General features: G+C 36.9%; 1 protein-coding gene across 1 annotated transcript in view; it reads left to right on the top strand.

Moving 5' to 3' along the window:
• The window catches only part of adgra1b (adhesion G protein-coupled receptor A1b), a 190,735-nt gene that overhangs the window by 160,276 nt on the left and 10,335 nt on the right, over positions 1–20,124 (top strand). The window contains exons 16-17 of the mRNA XM_032553794.1: positions 2,080–2,203; positions 17,782–17,927. Coding sequence (XP_032409685.1) covers positions 2,080–2,203; positions 17,782–17,927 — 270 coding nt within the window. The remainder of the gene's footprint in view (positions 1–2,079; positions 2,204–17,781; positions 17,928–20,124) is intronic.

Here is a 20,124-nt window from a genome sequence, read left to right as displayed (position 1 = left end):
TATGAAGGTGCGTGTAAAAGAATTTGGGAAGTGGAGTATGGAAAAGTCTGGAATTTTATTCTTGGAAGATTTGAAATTCTAACTTTATCCAGCCATCTTAAAAATAGAATTTTCTAGTTCATTATGAAACCCAGCAGAGTGATTGTTGCACATAGAGCTATAATTACTAGATGGTGTGAGTTTTGATGTTCCAGGCTTAGTGATAAAGTCATGCTGGAGGATGAATATGCACACTTACTGGTGCCTGAAATATTATGTGGTGAAACAAATTGAATTGATCCTATCCTGTTTTGTGCTCAAGTGAGCCATCAGGCTCGGTGAAAGTGTTCACATTTCAAAACCTTTCTTATTCGTTCCTTTATTTTGTGTTCTGGGAAGTGCTGAAAGAGTATCTATCTAAACATCAGTCTTCTAAAGGTTCAGTCAGAAAGAGCTTAAAAGCTTCAAGGCTTCGTCACTAAATGGAGCAGGTGGGTCTGTTCTCGGTTTTCCAGCTTTGCTTTTTTTAGATCTCACGAATCATACAATAAAAAAATGTAAATGGGCAGTAGAAAACGAAACAAATGCATTGTTACTCTTTGAGATGTCTTAAAAAAATGTATCAGTGACGTTATTTCCAATATAAATTATCTAATTGTGTAAATATTGATCAGTTTATTTTAATAGCTATATTTTAACTAACTAATTAATTTCTAAATTCTCCTTTAACTAAACAATTAGTCTTAATTTTGATTCAGTTCTATAGAATGTTTTGTGAGTGTGAATTAAGTCTTTGCAGAACTTTGGGTGACTTTATTCATTTTGTACTGGAGTGAAATTGGGGGAAAAAAAGCAACAATATTTCATAATTCATACATTAATACTCCCTGCAGAGTATTCTGCCAGTGGGGAGTTTATAAATGAGAACCAGGATTTGTCTTTGTAGAAAATTATATAAAGGACAAACGAACGATAGTAACTTTCTAAGTACTATATATAGAGTATTTTACACCAACTATGGTGGCCTATAAACTGTTCTTTCACTAAAAAAATATCTTTTTAAAAGACTCATCTTCTATTCACTGCTCAGGTTTTTTTCTTTTGGGTCTTAAATTGCATAAAGTTACATCTTGGGACTCGATGCAGCAATATCTAATAATATACTAGAATATTGTCCATCAAATTTTTAACAATCTCTTAGTCTTGTTTTAATCCAGATCTGATCTACCCCAATCATAAGCAGTTTTATAATTTTACTTTACAGTTTTCTCAAACTGGGATATGTGTAGAAATCCTGTCAAACCAATAAAATTTATATTTCACCTTTATTATAATTATATTCTATCCTAAGTCATTAATTAAGTCTGACTAAAGAGTTCAATATGAAAAAGATAGGTAAAGCTATTTTTGGCTCCTTTTGACATTGTACTTTTTAGAAATAGTTCTTAAAAAGTAAGAACTTTTAAAAAAAAAACATTTATAAAAGTTTGTAAATACATGCAGAATTAAATCATTTTTGGAACAAAATAACAGATGACATCATAATACAATAAAAATTGCAAATTTGAAGATGAGGCTACCTTAAAAAATCCTGTCCTACCCTAATTCTACACATTTGTTAAGTTAATGAAGTGACTTAAAATGCTGCCTAAACACAAAAATCCCATTGAGTAGATGGGATTTTTGATGGGAGATGGGAGCCAATTTCTTTCTGTTCCATGCAAAAACCTTTGCAACATGTTCAGATGGGGTAGAAGGGGGATAACAGCTTGAGGTAGCAGCATTGGTACATCAACAGATTGTTGCTGCTTTCCTTACATAATGAGAAAATCTATTCAAACTCAAAGCTATTTAAATCAAAAAGAACATGCAAACATGTAGGAGCAGGTTGTGGTAAGGAGCTATCTGAGTCAGTCTGCATCCCACATGGAGAAGTTGTTCTCCTCCGCACACCTGATCCAACTCCTCAGTCCTGGTGAGCTGCATTCTGGGTTTTCCTGTTGAGCAGTTAAAAAAAAACAAACAGATTGGCTACTTTCTGAATAAAATAGAGTTTAGCTGCATCTGTAATTTTTTGTGTTGTCTTTTTCTTCCTCCCAGCGCTATCCGCATCAGCAGGAAGGGATGGCACATGCTTCTCAACTTCTGTTTCCATACGGCGCTGACCTTCGCCGTGTTTGCCGGTGGCATCAATCGAATCAAATACCCCATCATCTGTCAAGCAGTAAGTGCATTCTCCTTTCTTCCACCCTCACTCTCAAAGCTTTTTGGAAAAAAAGAGGATTGTGAATGTGTATCCAAGTGTCAACAACCAGGTCAGTGTGTGCAGCCCATGAACCCAAAGCAATCTTGGTTTTGTGCTTTCATGCTTCAGCAGTGTGTGGTCTGGGCATTCCTTTAGTAAGGCTGTGGCACAATGACAGTAATAATTCATGCTTTTGCCCCACATAAATAGACACAGCTCCAGTGGCTTTTGTGTCTGTGTAACCACATCTGAAAAAGATATTCCATACAAGTGTTTTATTTATATATTACAACAAAAATCCTGTCATATTCTTTAAAAATGACTTATCTGAGTGACCTCTAAGATATGAAGAAACTACTGTGGTTAAGATGATTTCTGTATTTTAGACTCTTTCGTTTTGTTGGTTCAGTTTTAAGTTTAGGTTTTTACAGGTGAACCTCAATCAATTAGAATATGATTAAAATATTAATTTGATCAATGGAACGTACATATATATTTATTAAACACTCCATAGGAAAGATAAGGCATAAAAGATCATTAGTAAAGAAGCTGGATCCTAGCATTTCACTTAGAAAGTTAAGTGGAAGGAAAAGAGTTCATTCCCTGCATAGGTAATCCCATCCTTTAGAGGATTGTAATGCAAAGACTGTTCAAGAGTTTAGTGGAGATTCACCACATGGTTTCTGTTACACATTTGTTGCACTGAGCCAATCTGAACCAAATAAAACATCAGAAATGTTTCACATGGGAACAGAGAAAAATGACCGGATGGTTGTTCAGTGAGGCTCCTTTGTGTTTTATTTGTAGATTGCGCTCCCATAGTCTGGTTTTTACAGTTAATAATGATTATGAGGAGTCCTCTGCTGTTGTAGTTGGTGCAGAACCACAGTTTGATCATTTCCGTGTCATGCTGCATTGATGCAGTAATTCAGGTATAAGGAGCCCCAACCAAGTATTCAGTGGACTTCCTGTTCGGTGTGGACAGTCTTTTCAGGAGGTTGAGATTTCCATATTAAAAATTAGTTTTTATTGGTCTTATGTAATATTAAAATTTTCTGAGAAGTTAAGTTTTGATTTGTTTTTATTAGCTGTAAGCAAAAACCAGTGATAAATTCTTAAAATAATGCTCTTTGTGTAATAAATCTGCATGAGTTTCTTTTTTTAATCATTTTTTCATATAGAATTAAAATAGTAAAATAATTTTTCATATTTAAATTGGTTAAATTTGTTCATTTTAGCCACTTTTGTGGCTTTTAGTCCGTTAATATGCAAAGATGGAAAGCAATGAAGATGCTTTGTCTTTTTTTCCCAACTTGTTCTAGACAACTCCTGCACTTCCTCTGATGTAAGCCGTTCTCTGTGCCTGCATTGGATGTCCTGTCAGTGTGATCATCTTTTTGCTGCTCTTGTCTCTGAAGCCCACAGAGTTGAATGAATGAGTTAGACAGAGCGACACGGAGAATTTAGTTGTCAGTACAGATTTGGAAACAGGACATGCTTTTGTGCCTGCTAGCAATTTGCTATTTTTAGGTATTCATGAGGAGGAAACATGAAGGGATGCCATAAAATATATTAAAGTCTGTACTTAAAATACAGATTAGCATTAAAGTACAAAAACTGTTGCAAATGTTGCGTACATTTTTTAAATTTAAATTATTTGAGAAACACACTCAAAATAATCATTTAAAAGTCCAAATTGTACTCTTTTATGTGGTTATATATAATTTTAACAATATTCGGACATTTTTACAAACTTGCTTCTGCAAATTATCCTCTACTGTCACCTCTTCTGGTTCACCTTTCTATAAACAAAGACTTTTACAACTCTTTTCCTATTTTCCCATCTCAGTTTTTGCTGCCTTCTGTCACTCCCTGTTTGTTTCAGTGGGCCTTGTTCGCTCTCCGTTTTGTGAGCTGCAGCACATTTGGGACTTAGCTGTCTCTTCTGCCTTCGCTGGCACTTAAGGTGTCCCCTCAGTCCACAGAGTAAAGACTCCACTGTTACCTGATGAAATGCACCCAGCTTCCCCTGGCCTGTCTCACCAGCTGTCATGTCTTCCTCCACTGGAGGATCTGTCACAAATTGGCTGAAGTTTGTCATAAAATGCATCACCCATCCACCTACCTGCTCCCTACCATTTAACATCGCCCTACTAATTTCATGATTTGAAAATATGTGGTTCCATTTTGCTGTGACAGGAAGTGAATACCTGACAGGTGAACCACATTTTTCCGAATTGTAAGCAAACCTTTGCCAGCTTAAACAAGTCAGCCATGAATTTCTGGCCATTGGCAGGAAAACTGAGTAATGCTGCATTTCTTGTAGAAACACAATGTTATGATGGGGAACAAATGCAGTGACTTGGCTTTCACAAAGAGGTTACTTTAATACTTTTTTGGGGGGAGAAGGGAAAACAAATCATGCACAATTGTGACAACAGAGCGACTCACAAAAGGACAGAAGTTGGCTACAAAGAAGGACATGTATAAAAAAAGTGAATTTTCAGATTTGTTCTAACAAATCTAAATGTCAGCATAGCCTTTACACTGGCGTTCACAGTAAAAGAGCAGCAACAGACAGGCTGTGCTGATAGCTGATGCTCTCTGTCTGTGTAATGTGACGCGTTCAGCTGAGGCTCAAATGAAAGCCGTGTGGGAGCGACCTGAGCTCATAGCGTGTGCTGCTATAACACTCAGTAATAATTACAACACACAAAGGAAGGCGAAAACAACTCTCTCTGTTATTTTTGTCACAGCCACAAAGGGAGCGTGTTATGTGTTGAATTAATAGCAAGTCATATCAAATTATGGTGACTCTAGCCTCACACTTTAACAAATATCTCCCTGTGCAAAGATCCTCAGCAGAGCAAGATGTGCGACTTCGCTACAGTTTTTCTAAAAGCTACTTAGTGCTCCGATGGAGCAGCGAAGACGTTCTATAAATTGAAAAGTCATGGTCCGTGTCAAGAAAAAAGAATGAAGCACCCTGGACCTCCTTAGTCCTGATTGGGTTTGTAGAACACGTTGAAAACCCAAAAAGTCACTAAAGTCCATAAAATAAAATGAGAACTAAACACAGAATCACTTACATAAAACAGACCAAAAACAACAAAAGAACAGTGAAAGCAATAAAAATCAAAAAGTGGAAGAAAATAAAAGACTAATAAGTACGACTGATATTTTCAGCTAGAAATAAAAGTCAGTAGCATTAACCACTTGTACAAATAAAAGACGTTGGCTCCACAGTTTTGGTACAAAAATGTTCTGTGATCTCATCTTTAACAAGAACTAGTTCACTCAGTTCAGTCAGTTTAAAATGAATTGATTCATATTTACAATTCACCTCCTAAATATTCTGAACTAGGTTCAGAGCTCCAATTTAAAATAAATCTCATTCATTTATCATAATTTCCCTGAAATAAATATGACGTACTATGTAGATAGTGATGTTATTCATAATTAGCCTGTGAATTATGGTATCCCCTAACATCCACTTTATTTTGTCATGTTTTCTTTGCTAAAAAAAAAACAACAAAGAAGATTATCTGAATTTGCAAAATAAATAATTTTAGCCAGGCTCTCAGTAATTATACATTTGTTTATAATTTCAAAGCCATAAAATCAGAACTAATTCACGTTGCCTTTATGCAACTTTGTTCACAATGGAATTAAACCAACATGATGTTTATCTTTAACAAAATCCTGAATCATTTTAATTACATTATCTGACAAAACCTCCAATCGTATTTATTTTTTTAGTTGCTTACCTCCACGATGATTGGAGTTGGAGTTGCAGCTTGTCTGCACCTTTTTGCTTCATCTCTGCACTTAATAAAAAAATAATAAAAAATCAAAGTCTCCAGCTAATATACTTTAATAAAGAGAAGCCAAAAGCACCATAGTCCAGTTTAAAGGGAGAGCCTAAACTATCCTCACATGCTGCCTGTGTACACACACACACTCAGAGACTGAGAGCAAAATGTTGCTGTTCTTTCTCTGTGAAATATTCTAAAAAATGAAAGGGTTTATATTTTCAAACTTGGACATGTGAGAAGAAACCAAAAAAATGAAATTGGGAAAAAATCAAAGTAATTTTGGAAAGAAATCAGACTTTTCATTAGGACATGCCCTTTGGCAGTTTATTCAGCGCAGAGATTTATATTTAAATTAGGATGGTGTGTTCTATCTGTGTCTGGATATCTGTGCGTTTTACTTCTACTTGTCTTACTCACAGTTTATTACACGATATTAGTTGTTTCAGACCTTCAACCATTTCCACATAAGCTCTGAGAACTGCTGGCTTGTAGGAATGTCTAAAAAAAAAAGACTAGACTCTAAAACCAGTAAATTTTACCCCCTGAGTGTCTTCAGCTCTCTGTAACTATGTTAATATAAACCCCTGTGGCTCATACTTAATGACTTTTTCTGAAATTACTCTCTTTTGCATCTGTTCAGTGTGAAATATTTGTAACATCAAATATTCAAGTTATGGCCATATAAGCTTGGATCTGCTGATATGATCATTTTTCCACACAGAAACAATGTACATTTTTGCATACCCAGCTGTATTATTATGTGTTGCTGTAGCAACCAGATGGACACTGACTATCAAAATAAACCTAAATCTTTGCTAATTAGGTTGACATATTGAGTTACAGATAATTATGGTGGAATAATATTTAATATAGATTTTACTTGCTTCACTGAAGTAGTTATAATCACCTAGAAGACAATCTAAAAAAAAGCAGCATATTTATTACACGCTTAAGGGCCTGAACAACCTAAAGTAGGATGTAAACTGTAGAGTAAAGTTTGGCTGACAATTATGGAAACATTTAAAAGAGCAAAACAATGAATGTAAACCAGGTTTTGGGACCACACTTGAGCATTAATGTCCAGGCTACTTTACATGGAGCAATCTGAATATGTGTATAAAATCAGTGATCAGTATGAAATAAAAGGACAAAGATAGTGTCTAAAATAGTCTGGAGTATATTCTACAGTCAGTACCAGCATTGAGACAGATCAGCCCATTCTCTCATGTAGAAAAGCTCAGGCTCAGTCAGACTAATTGAATACTGGTTGGAAACAGAATATATACAGTACAGACCAAAAGTTTGGACACACCTTTTAATTCAATGAGTTTCCTTTATTTTCATGACTATTGACATTGTAGATTCACACTGAAGGCATCAAAACTATGAATAACACATGTGGAAATATGCACTAAACAAAAAAGTGTAAAACAACTGAAAATACCCCTTATATTCTAGTTTCTTCAAAGTAGCAACATTTTGCTGTGATTACAGCTTTGCACACACTCTGCATTTTCTTGATGAGCTTCAAGAGGTAGTCACCTGAAATGGTTTTCACTTCATAGGTGTGCCCTGTCAGGTTAATAAGTGGGATTTCTTGCCTTATAAATAGTCATGAAAATAAAGAAAACCCATTGAATTAGAAGGTGTGTCCAAACTTTTGGTCTGTACTGTATATATATTTTTTTATCTTACCACAGATCCCAATTCAAGTCAGGTCTGGACCTGGACTGGGTTACTTTGACAGATTAGTGTGCTTTGATCTAAACCAGGGGTCTGCAACCTTTTATCTTCTGTGACCTACTTTTACACAAAAACATCAGAGCTACTCATGCTTGGCAAAATTTACCTAAATATCCAACTTCCACAAGTCATAAGTGAATGCTTATTTTCCATATAATAAAGCATATCAGCACACATTGTGTTCAAAACATGTCATTCACAAGCATCGGAGTGTTGTATTTGCTGCTTTATTTCAAAATGGTAGAAATGAAAATGAACACAAAGAAAAAAATGAGTATCACTCCTGAAGAGCACTTCAAAAAAATGTGTAAAACTGAGGTAATGAAATAAGATTCAACAGCATGTCATGCTGTATGATTGAATGAGTTGAACTTCTTTTAATTCACATTTTGTCAAAAACAAATAAACAAACAGTATGAATGTCTGCGCTCATCAGTCCACCATCTTTGTATAAGGTGTTTGTCATTGATGGTGCGCCATCAGTTGTTACAGAAACCAAGCTTTCAACAGGAATTTTATTTCCAACAACTCCCCCTTTGTTGCACAGTTGATGTCAACTCCCTTTGTAGTGATTTTCAGTAGCAGTAATGTCAAAAACTCCTCTTTTATGGTAAAGTAATCAAACACCATGTGTGTGAAAGCAGCCAGATGCGCCGTGTCACTGCAGTCCACAGACTCAACACACTGCAGTGAATACAGGATCAGAAAAAACTCAAATGTCACAACTGCTTAACAGTTGCATGCAGCATGGTTTACAATAATAGCTATAGCTTTGATTCGATTAAAATTATTTATATAGAACGGGTTTACAAAAAAGGTTGCTTCAAAGCACTTTACGAAACAAACATGTCCAGTGTTTAATATGTGGTCAAGTCAATACAATCATATAGAGAGGGAGAACATATTGTCCTACCTTGTTCTGTCATCTTTACAAACTTTACACTTTATGGCTGAAATAAACTCAAAACCATTTTTGGAGGTATCGGCTTTGAATGAAATCTGTTGGGTAGGAGATCACCCAACACTTGCTGTATGAACCACAGAGCCTAAATTTAATGGCCCATAATTACACATTTGTCAAGAAATTTAGCACTCTGCTACTGCAGTGATTTAGCAGTGTGGTTTTGGCAGCAAAAAGAGGATAGTCTCTCTTTTCGGCTGGTGGTCATAGTTTTATGACTAATTGGTGGTTATGAAGAATAGATTTTAGGTTTATATCATCTTAACATATGGTGATAAACACTCCAAAGTATACCCAATACACTTTCCTTTGGACAAAAGATTTATGTGCCTGTTTCCCTGTTTGCTGTTCATGTTACCAATAAAAATGTCAACACAATGAAAAAACAATGAATCTCCATAACTCTGTTATGATGTTTTTGCTTATATCTATGGTGGACCAACAGACTGCAGAGTCCTTATCAGGAATGGATTTAGCGCTGTGTAAACAGATGAATGTCTTTTTAACACCGTTTCAGTGTCACCTGAATGCAATCGTTCCACAATTAAACATTCAGTCTGCAGTAATCAGAGAAGCTTTTATCTGCACTAAGTGCATAATGGAGACAGAGTTTAATATATTGCTAATTATACTGTTATTTAGCCGTATAACCCTGTGTGAGGTCAAGGCAGGACAAAGTAACAAGGGATCTTTCAATAGACTCAGAAGGTTAAAATGAATGAAAGTGAAGGTTTAGTCCTTTGTAATTAACATCATTTATAAATTGTTTTCTTGAAATAAAATTTAAATTAAACATTCATGGAGTCACCCACGGTGGGCATGGCTTTGAAGTTAAATTTAAAGGGCATGATTCTTTTTTTTTGTGCAACTTTCTCTTTTCAGTTGTTGGGCGACACACCACTGGTAATCGTAGTTTAATTTAAAAGTTTTGGGTTTGATTCCTGCCCTCTCCGGCCACACATTTATGTATGTTTTTCCCCACATCATCCGTCTTTGTTTTACTGGTGAGCTTTTATCTGAACTACAGTAATGGACCTGTCAAAATGTTATTCTGAGGACACCATCTGTCACAACATTCACTCTATAAGTCCATCTTTGACGGGTTTTTTCACAATAGATGGATAATTAGACTGCAGCTGTAGTCAAACAGTTACTCATTTGAACCAGAAAAAAAAACGGTTGCAGCTGAAGCAAATTATCCAGGATACACAGGCAGGATTGTTTGGAAGGAGTGATTATTTATTTAACGTGGTCTGCGGACATCAGCAGACGTTTTGTACGGAGAGGGCACAGCTGTTCCGTCCGGGGCGAACCATGCCTCTTGCCCAACTGGGTTTAGAGGATGGATAGATGAATAGATTATTCACTTTGAAAAACAATGGAGAAGTGAACTCTTTAGTTACAGTATTTTTCATATTTTGAAGATTTTCCATTTTTCTAGCTAAAAATTCTGACAATTTCCTTTTAACCACTGAAATAGTTTTTACAGAAAAACTGGAAAAGGTAACCACAAAAAATAATCTTTTTTTCTTAAACGACTGCACAATGCATTCTATTTATCTGCTGTGTTGAAGCACAAAGCTCAGTAATGAACGGCATCGAGCTATTTTAAGGTAGATGGAGCATGAGAATAAGCGTAATCTTTACAGCAAAGCACAGCCACAATGGCCGATAGAACAATAATTATGTGGCCATGACAGAAAGGCTTAATCGATGTGAGGAACTCATTTTTATCTTCAGTTTCCAGGCCACTTGCTACTTGTTATTAAAAACCAAGACTGCAGTGGCAATGAAAGGTGCGCATGGTGATCAGACAGCTTTATTGGCTTTTAAGTAAATAGTTTACCACAGAGCTGACCTGATATAACACAAAATGAATGCATGCTTAAGGCTGTTTTTATTTATTTTTTTATCTTACATCAAGATTTTTTATCAAGTTGTATAAAATCATGCAAAATTAAGAGTGTGACTCTGTTCCTTTTGTTGATAGTATCTACAAATGACTGTTTATTAGGAAATGACAAAAAGCTTTCTGTAAATTACATGACTAATAACAGAACATGTGAAATATTAGTTACAGGCCATAACTTTTTCATGTTACCCATTCAGCTACTGTAACACTTTTTTCTTATTATGACATGCATATATGAATATTAATATCTACCAATGCAGATCCTTTCCTATTCACATCCCTTGTACCTTCAGCATTCAGTGCTGTTTTTGGTTGTATAGATGAATATCAGTAAACCGACAGAGGATCTGTTAGATATTCTGCCGTAATTTTATACACTACCTGTAAGTGTATTTATGTTTACAGGACTAGTTATTTTATTTTAAGCATCAGAATGGCCGTTTTACGCATTTATTTACATCATCGTTGCTGCTAAATCTGAACCAAGATGGCTGCTAGGCCCAGTGACAAAAGTGTAATTAAACGAGTCTTTCTGCCTTCGTAAATTATTCATGATTCAGAACCAACATTGTCTGTGAATTATTCAACCAAAAATCCCAGAGAAGTTAATAAGGAGGCTTCATGGATGCAGATCAGGACCAGAGAGCAAAGAGAGAAGGAGAAAGTTCAAGCTATCTCTTCCATCAATCACAAAAGGTCAGGATTATTTCCCCGTCTCAAACGTCTGGCTTTCCAACCGTACAGCCAGATACAGATTTACAGGAGAGTGGCAAAAGCGAATGAGGTGGATTAGCAGTGGTGGGAAACAACTGATGGTGATTCTGATTCAGGAGATGTTTTTGTGGAACGTTGTCTCTGCTGCCTGGATATTGAACTTTTAGAAGGTCATACAGCAACAGTCTTCATTCAGACGCCTCTTTAGATTTGTTGCTAGACTGGTTGCTAGTGGAGATCCGTCCTGCTCACAGCTTTAACATCCACAGCAACTCTTTGAAGGTATTTGGAAGATATGAGTTTGGACATTTAAATGTTCTTTGATATACAAAAAGTTAATTTGAATTTAACTGAAATGAATTGAACATGTCATGTCGTGGAAGTTATGTGAAATTATGTACAACACGGTGTTCAGTACGCCACCTTGAGTTGATATAGTATTATTTCTTCTAGCCACATATCTTGACATAGCAGTTTATATGTTAGAAAAGGTGAACTACTGCAAAGTTTACTGTTCTGATATGTTACTTAAAGGGAATTTAAACTGGTGGGTTGGCAGTCAATGTGTGTAAAGCTTCAGCATCATGCTTCATGTCCAGTCTGTTAACATAATTGGCCCCGCTGCTGCTCGGCAACTTTTTATGGCTTGGTTTTATTTGTCTGTCTTTGTCTCAGGGCTACTGAACATATTTTTTATGCCATTCCTTGATTCAATCAATGCTAACGGGATAACTCTGAGCAGATTTTGGGCAGATGCCCATAACGTTTGCCAGGACACAATTTGGGATAATTGCAGAACTACTATAGGAGACGTAAGATCACATGGGACACACACACTGTCAACCACTTATACAGCTCCAAGCAGTGCCTGCAGTGTCACCCACCATCCAGCATTTGTGCACATGTTCAGGATTGAAAAAAAGTGCTTGCTCTCCCTCCAAAAAACATTTTTAGGAGTGGTTGCTAAATTTCAGGCAGACACTTTGACACCCACCTGTCCTTTATGTGCCTGTTTCCCCTGTCTTGAACTGTGGCGCGGTTTCTCTGGAGGATCTCATGTCTTTGAGGCCTCAAAGTTATCTCTAATCTCAGTTTCTGTCTTTCCTTCAAACAGCGCCTGCTTTAATATCGACTTGAACGCCACCCCAGCTGTCACACTGCATCACCTCGGTGGCTGTTTTTAGCAGCAGAGCAACATATCCTTCCTTTCACTCCTTCTATACCTTTTCCTCACATCAGAACATCTACATTTGGACAGCACGTTTCAGGTGATTGCTCTGTGACAGAGACTGTTGGTAGAGCATCAAACATTAATTAAGAACGAAACTTAGCACAAGATGTGACCTAGATGTGACTCTACATTGAGCTGGCAGCTTTAAGAAGACACACATAGAGGATTTCCTCATTAGTGTATCACTGTGAAATTAGGTGGAATGGAAAGCGAGAAAAACAAGAAATGTAGTGATTGGTTTCTTCTTCCTGTGGGTCCAATTTGAGAGCACCTGAGCTTTCTGCTCATGAAAAACTTTTGGGTGAACTGATTAAAATACATGAAAACAATAAAAGACCGACGTAGGTAACATCAGATACATGACATCCATTCACTCGAACATTATCCTAGCATGGGGGAGAGGCAGGGAACACCCTGGACATGTCGCCAGTTACCATTGTTAGCAAACATAAGCTAAAACGGGCATGCCGTGGTGGCGTAGTGGTTAGCGCGACCCGTATTTGGAGGCCTTCAGTCCTCGACGCGGCCGTCGTGGGTTCGACTCCCGGACCCGACGACATTTGTCGCATGTCTTCCCCCCTCTCCTTCCCCGTTTCCTGTCAGCCTACTATCATATAAGGGACACTAGAGCCCACAAAAAGACCCCTGGAGGGGTTAAAAAAAAAAAACATAAGCTAAAACTATTGGAAGCATCTCTTTGTCAGTGCTGTCATTACAGGCCATGCTACTGTGCATGGATGCCCAGAGGTGTTACTTCTAACCTGTAGCTTCTTCTGCATAATATCATATACATTTCAATAAGCTGTTTGTCAGTCGTATTATAGAGAAGGGAAAGAAACCTTTTTTTCTTAGTGTTGACTATTGTAAAGCAACAAAAGTATCAAACGTTGCTTTGCTCAAACACACATCCAGGGCTTTTTTATTACTTCTCTGATGATGACAAGTTGTAGAATAGCTTGAATGCTTTTTCAAAAAAATATGTCTCCTTGAAAACAGCCATAGTGTCTTGGCATGTCAAACATACAGTCTGTGGACTGACATTTGTGACAGAAAAATTTAATGTCAGCTCATGGTTTTTCTTTCACCCTTGGTTTGTTTCACAGCCCAGCCGTTGCCCTGAGTACCTTGGCAAATAACCCATTTTATTATTTATCACCACATGTTTTGTTTTTTATTTTATTAATTCAAGATTAATTGGCAAAATCCTATTTATGAGTTTATTTTGTTTATATTGTTTCATTTGAGTACATCAGGGGACAAACCAAGGCTTATTGAAAATTTATTTTAATTTTGTTTTTTTCAGTGGAAAATGATCACAAGAAAATAGTGAACTGCCTAAACATGCCCATATGTTTTTCAGAGTTCAAAAAAGAGTTCATAACAATTGGAAGTGACTTGAACCAGGCAGGACCAAGATCCATGTTTATTTTGTCACAACACACAATGAGCAGGGTGACAAGGGAGTGAAAAAGATCTTTAATGTTCACTGTAAGACAGCACTGGGATAGAGTTTCAACCAGGGATTTTCAAAGTACGGTACATGGGCTGCTTATGGCCCTCGGGAGGATTTTGTACAGCAAGAATGGTACAAGTTTATATATTTTTTTTCCATTTTCTTTCTCTTTTTTTATACCTGATGATGTTAAACCATGTCGCAAAATGATTGGCATCCACTTTACATTAGACACTTTAGATTCCATTGTGCTGCTTAGGAAGAAAACCAGGTAAAAGAAAAATCCTGCACTGCTGTGTGGATTTTCTAAATTCTTGCTAGAGTGCATGGCATTCAGAACTGAAATACCAGGAGAATTTAGGTAAAATATGGTGCCATCTACCAGAAATCGGAAAATGGGACATCGTCAAGTGAGTTCTTCAATATTACCAAAATATATGGTTAAATAAGATAAATTATTAATGAGAAACAAGATCAATGTACTTCCATGGCCACTCCAGGCCCTGAACTTGAGTCTAAAAGAAAGCTGAAGAGAAGAAGCATAAAAGGACCCAGGACTCTTCCTCTGAGACCCGATGGTCTGCTGATAGATGATGTCAGGAAATCTTGCAGAAGGTCAAATGTAGACTATTTCTAAATATACACTTAAGATGAGCATAGACGGAAGGCACACTTTCTCTCATGGGTCTGCCGCTCTCAGCTTGCTTATTACCCCAACAAACAAGCAACCAGCAGGCAGAATCCAGGCTCCCATCAAGTACATGTTAAATTCAGATTATTAACATTGATTCATATCATTGTTGTATGATTAAAAAAAAGGCTGTTTAAACAGGGGAGAAAATAATATATAGTTCAAATGTACAGTATTTGCTCATTATTAAATATTGATAAAGAAACAATAAATAAAGAAATGAGAATTTCTTGAAATTATATAAACATTTGTGTTCAGTTTCTATTCAGCTTTTGTTGTTACAGATTTGCATCATAGACTTCATCTTTGTTTTGCCAAATTTGGTTTGGCAAAGATATTCTTGTTGTCCGTTTTTTTTGTTTGTTTGTTTGTTTGTTTCTTTGGATGTATGCAGGCTCAAAGGTTCTGCTTTTTCACAAAAAGTAGCCTAATTTCTATGGTGATTTCCTTGTTTATGCTCAAACCAGTTCGATCACTTTCACCTTACTGTTAAGTCGAAGTGGAGCCCACAGCCCTGTTCATCTGGTCTGTCAAACCTGTAAAAAGTCTGTCTTCAGACATTTGTTGTAATCTTAACATTTGAACATTCCAGTCTTCCTTACCTTGGATTTTTCTGTAATCATGTATTTCTGGAACATGACTAGGACATTTCAAGTAGCTTCATGTTTGATTCTTTTTAAATTTTTGGTAGTTATCTTGCATTTTTTATATTTTCTCATGCAACCTTAAAGTCTGACATCCATTTGAAAGACATTTAGAATTGCTTTCTCCTCTGAAGCTGAAACAATTTTTCAGTCAATTTGGCCTGAGGAAGAAAAGTGACCTAATAATGATCTACACCTGGATGTAGGGCATTGATCTCTTTAGGCCATCATCTCATATACTCAAATCCAATACACATTTAATTTTTATGTACTGGAATTGGAAGCATACATAAAAATGATGATATGATCCAACAGCTAGTTGCCTTATACACACGGTGTATTTTCACAGGCCCATAACAGATTATATATTGTGTTTTTAATATTGAAAGAAAGGAGACTTCTTCACTGAGCTCTGTTTCTTGTCAGACCAGTTACTACTTTAACCTATGTTTTGTTTCTGCATACAGGACGGGTTGTGTGAAGGAAATGGGAAAAAGCAGGCTGTTCACAGCAGATAAACACACAACCAGTGTGCTTTTCTAGGAGACTCTGATGCCCATAAGTCATTTGTCTCAGATGCTGCACTGTTGTTTCTGTTATGTTTCCAATTCGCTGCTCAGCTGTCTGATTTGAGAGGGGCTCGTTGTGTCTGAATGACAACAGGAGTTTGTTTTTTTCATGCAGCTAGCTGTCAAGCTATAACTTTCAGATTACTTTCTGCTCCATCAGAGTCTTGATAACCTAAATTGCTGTACTTTTCAGCTTTGGGGACATTGCAGCTCTGCAAAAGGATGCTGAGGGACAAAAATCACACCAGTCAGTCAACATCACACAATAGAAAATATAAAGATAAAATGTAACGATAACACAGAACTTGAGATTCTATATCAAAGGAATACATGAACGGTACTAGTTTATACAGAAATGTATTAATTTAGCATATCTTTATAAAACATAGAAATTATTCAATAATTCAAAAAGATCTCATCTTAGGCATGGATTTCGTATTAGTTTTTTAACTTTGTTTCTTTTAACTGATGGTTTTGCAAAATCCAACTTTGATTAAATCGAACAGATTTGGGCGGACAATTCTTACTGTGGATTTTCTAGACAATGTCCAAGTTATTCATTCGAGCTAAAATATGTCCACATAACATAACACATTTCTCTGAGCAAGTTGTATCTTGACTTCAGACTTTTTGTAGCCATCAATAGCTTCAGCCATAATTCTGGTCGGATATGTTGCCTTGTGTCTTGGCAGAATTTGTCAGGTTTTTTGCATAACGTAGCTTTTAACAGTCAGAAAACTCACTCCTTGTCTCTTCTAATCATATGTTGACACCTGGACATATTTAGCCTTCATGATGTATTTCATGCTCCTTTTTTGATTGAAATCAACTGTTGCTCCACAGTAGTGGTTAGCCTTTATTTGTTTATCCGGCAGTTCACATAGGAAAACATCTTTAGGCGATTAATCAGTCAGATTCCGATCATTTGAAATCTTTTCCTGTCCTCTTGTAATCATATTAAAAAAACATCTCCTCCTGTCTGTTCTTGGCTCTAATGAACCTCTGAAGTGTGCAGACTCCAAAGCAGTGATTGACTTCCCACCCGCTCTTTGCTCTCTATAAACAGCTCACGGACACTTCCAATTAGCGTCTGGTCCGCTGCATGCTAGCTTCAGTCCCCAGGCCTATCATGTTGGAGAGAAGCCATTTGATTGGGTGTCTCAGGTTGGCAGTTCATCATGAACAGACTGACTGGGTGGTGAAAAAGGCTTAGAGCATTTTAATTTTCTCGCTCCATTCTCCAAACGCTCATCTCTTCTTTGCCACATCCCTATCTGGGTTCTGTTTCTGTAAGCTGGCAAAGCCTTTAAACAAAGTTAGATCAGTTCCACCTTCCAAACATATTTCATGAATATTAAAGTGAGCAGGAAAGGAGATGTGTACATTGCGTGCAAAAGCGCAGTCACTCAGTGCTGGTGTTCAACGTGATCATAATTTATATTCAGACTTGTTATTCAGTGTGCACACGTCGTATCATTTAGCTGAACTGATAAGAAACTGCTCTGTATCCTCCAGTGTAGCCTCACTAAGATTCTCTTCTCCCAAACAACCTTGATGGTTCAATCGGACTTTTAAGCCTATTTTCCTATTCTTCCACTGTTGCGCTTTAATGAAGCATTCTGGTCTTGCAGGGAAGCGTCTTCAGAGTTACCCTTGGTCTGACATTGATAGTGAGGTGTGTGAGATCGTCTTGAACATATTTTCTTTGAGTTAAACGAACGTTGTCTCGTCTGACAATTTTCCCCAGGAACGTGCTTGTAAGGCGGTGTTTAAGTTCAGAGAAGTCAAAGAAATAATTTGATGCACCCTCTGTCACCCCCTCAGGTCGGGTTCGTGCTGCACTACTCGTCTCTGTCGACAATGCTGTGGCTCGGGGTGACAGCCAGGAACATTTATAAGCAGGTGACCAAGAAGTCTCCACAGAGTCAAGACGGTGACCCACCTCCACCCCCTAAACAGCCCCTGTTGAGGTAAGCACTGATGTCCTCCTTAGCCTTGACTTGTATGAGGTGAAAAGGACTTAAACTGTTGTGTCGATCTGCGTGTGGGGGTGTGTGTGTGTGTGTGAAAGATACCAGTTCTTTTCATCTTTCTTCCAGTTTTTGTGGTGTGTAGGTCTTTGAAGGTCAAACACTGGTTCGGTGCACAACTTTACTATTTCATCTTTGACTGTAGTGACTTCAAGGTGAGACATGGGTTGCCGTTTCTAGGCAATTCCTGTTCCAAGTTTCATTTTTTTTTTGTACAAGCATTGGTGAACGAATCATTCAAATCAGTTGAAACACAGATAGAAGTCATCCATTATTTTTGCTTGTGAGTATTTAACACTGTTAAAAATTAATGGATGGTAGGATGCTGCCTATTTCCAGCAGTAGATGATTGACAGACAATGTGGTAGAGGCAACAAACAACTGGTCATGTACACGCTCAAACCCTGGGGCAATGTGTAATCTTTATTTGATCTAAGACGGATGTGTTCCCATTGGGTTTGATGTTACTGGGTAGAGCTGAATGTATGGTGTGAGTGGTAGTTGGGGAGGTAATTTCATTACGTGTGTGATCCTGGAGACGGGGGTTGCTTCAGGTACTTGTAGCAGTTTGCCTGGTAATGCCTTTGTATTGTTGGTCATTTGCCTCACCGTTTTACTTGGAGAGTCACCTTGTTGTGACCCCAGTGGAGAGTGAGGATGACCCCCTGTGTTCAGTGATGGTTTTTATATGTAGGTGGCCTGATTCTTGGTCTGTGTCCATCCCAAGGCCGGTGCTGTAGCCTGCATCACCACCTACCCAACCTGCCCTCTCCTACAATATGATAACAAACTGCTTCTGCCTCCACTTCTTTGCATCACTGAAACATAATCATTACATGTTTTCCTAATACTAATGACAATGTGACTTATGATAAACTAATAAGTAGACAAATGGTCTAAAAAACAGAATTAATGTTTTTGCTATAGGTACAGTATATTCCCAACATAGACCCTAGATATGAGAATTTATCATTTCCATCTCAACAACATGGTTGTATTGACAAAGTTGCACCTGGCAAATACTGTATATACTGTATGCTGAAAAACTAAAGATTTCTGGTATATTTGCTTTTATTTTAACTTTTGTAGACATTTTAAATCACTATCTCCAGAATAAACTCAGTTTACATACTAACATTGTCCTTGAAATGTCAGATGAAACAATAATTTGTGTTTGAAGAAACGTTTGATGTATTTAAAGAAGTAAGCATTTAATCCTGTTTGCGTCAGTGCCACAGGCAGTGGTGATGCAGACGAAGATTAGTGAAAACACAAATTTCACCTCAGCTTGAAAGGTTAAATATGAAAACCTCTTCCAGAAATAATTTACCATACAATACTGACTTGTTTAATATTTTAAATTAGTGATAAGTTAGTAAATAGTTTTTGCACTTTTCACAGATAAAATCTTCACAGAGACAAAGAAAAACTAAATCTCACATTTTTCTAAAACTCATTCATTGGTGGCATAATTGATCAATTACTTTGGGATATTGACCGAGCATCCCCTGTGATTTCTGAGCTGTCCTGGGTGAAGGGAAGGTCAGCCATGATGATCCACTCAGTCCTACAGGCCTGAAGACAGCTTTTGAAATAATGTGATTAAAGAAATTACATATCATTTGAAAACTGCATTTAAGTTTATTTATATTGTCTTTGTCAGATGAAAAATTTGTTTGATGATCTAAAACATACAACTTACAAAACCTTGTAATAAAATTTAGTCTGCATTGACCCTTTTTATTTTTTCATGAAATAAATTGCTGATCATCTCAAATTCACAGGTAGCTTTCTTTTCTGTGGAATAATTTATTAATTTGAGGTATTTTTAAATCCTTGGCCAGGCACACAGGAGTCCACCTTTTATCTAATTTGATTTGCAGGTATTTTGTCTGGATTTCTTGGAAAGCGCTCTCAACATGACAGTTAGACGATAGCTCATACGCGAGGATGCCAGATCTTTGATGTCAGAGGTTTAAATTAGGCTGGTTTCATCTTTCCTTTTTATAAAAGATTTTAACAACTGGCATCTCTTATGCACGCATTGATTCTATTTCTTTTTGCAGATGAATAGACATGGAAACATTTGTTTATGGTATTAGATGTATTCAACAGTTTCCCTTTACTTCTTTTGTAT

The sequence above is a fragment of the Xiphophorus hellerii genome, chromosome 22, assembly GCF_003331165.1.
Source record: "Xiphophorus hellerii strain 12219 chromosome 22, Xiphophorus_hellerii-4.1, whole genome shotgun sequence".
Taxonomy (NCBI): domain Eukaryota; kingdom Metazoa; phylum Chordata; class Actinopteri; order Cyprinodontiformes; family Poeciliidae; genus Xiphophorus; species Xiphophorus hellerii.
Note: the sequence above shows the minus strand (reverse complement) of the source record. Positions and strands in the feature narration are given on the sequence as shown.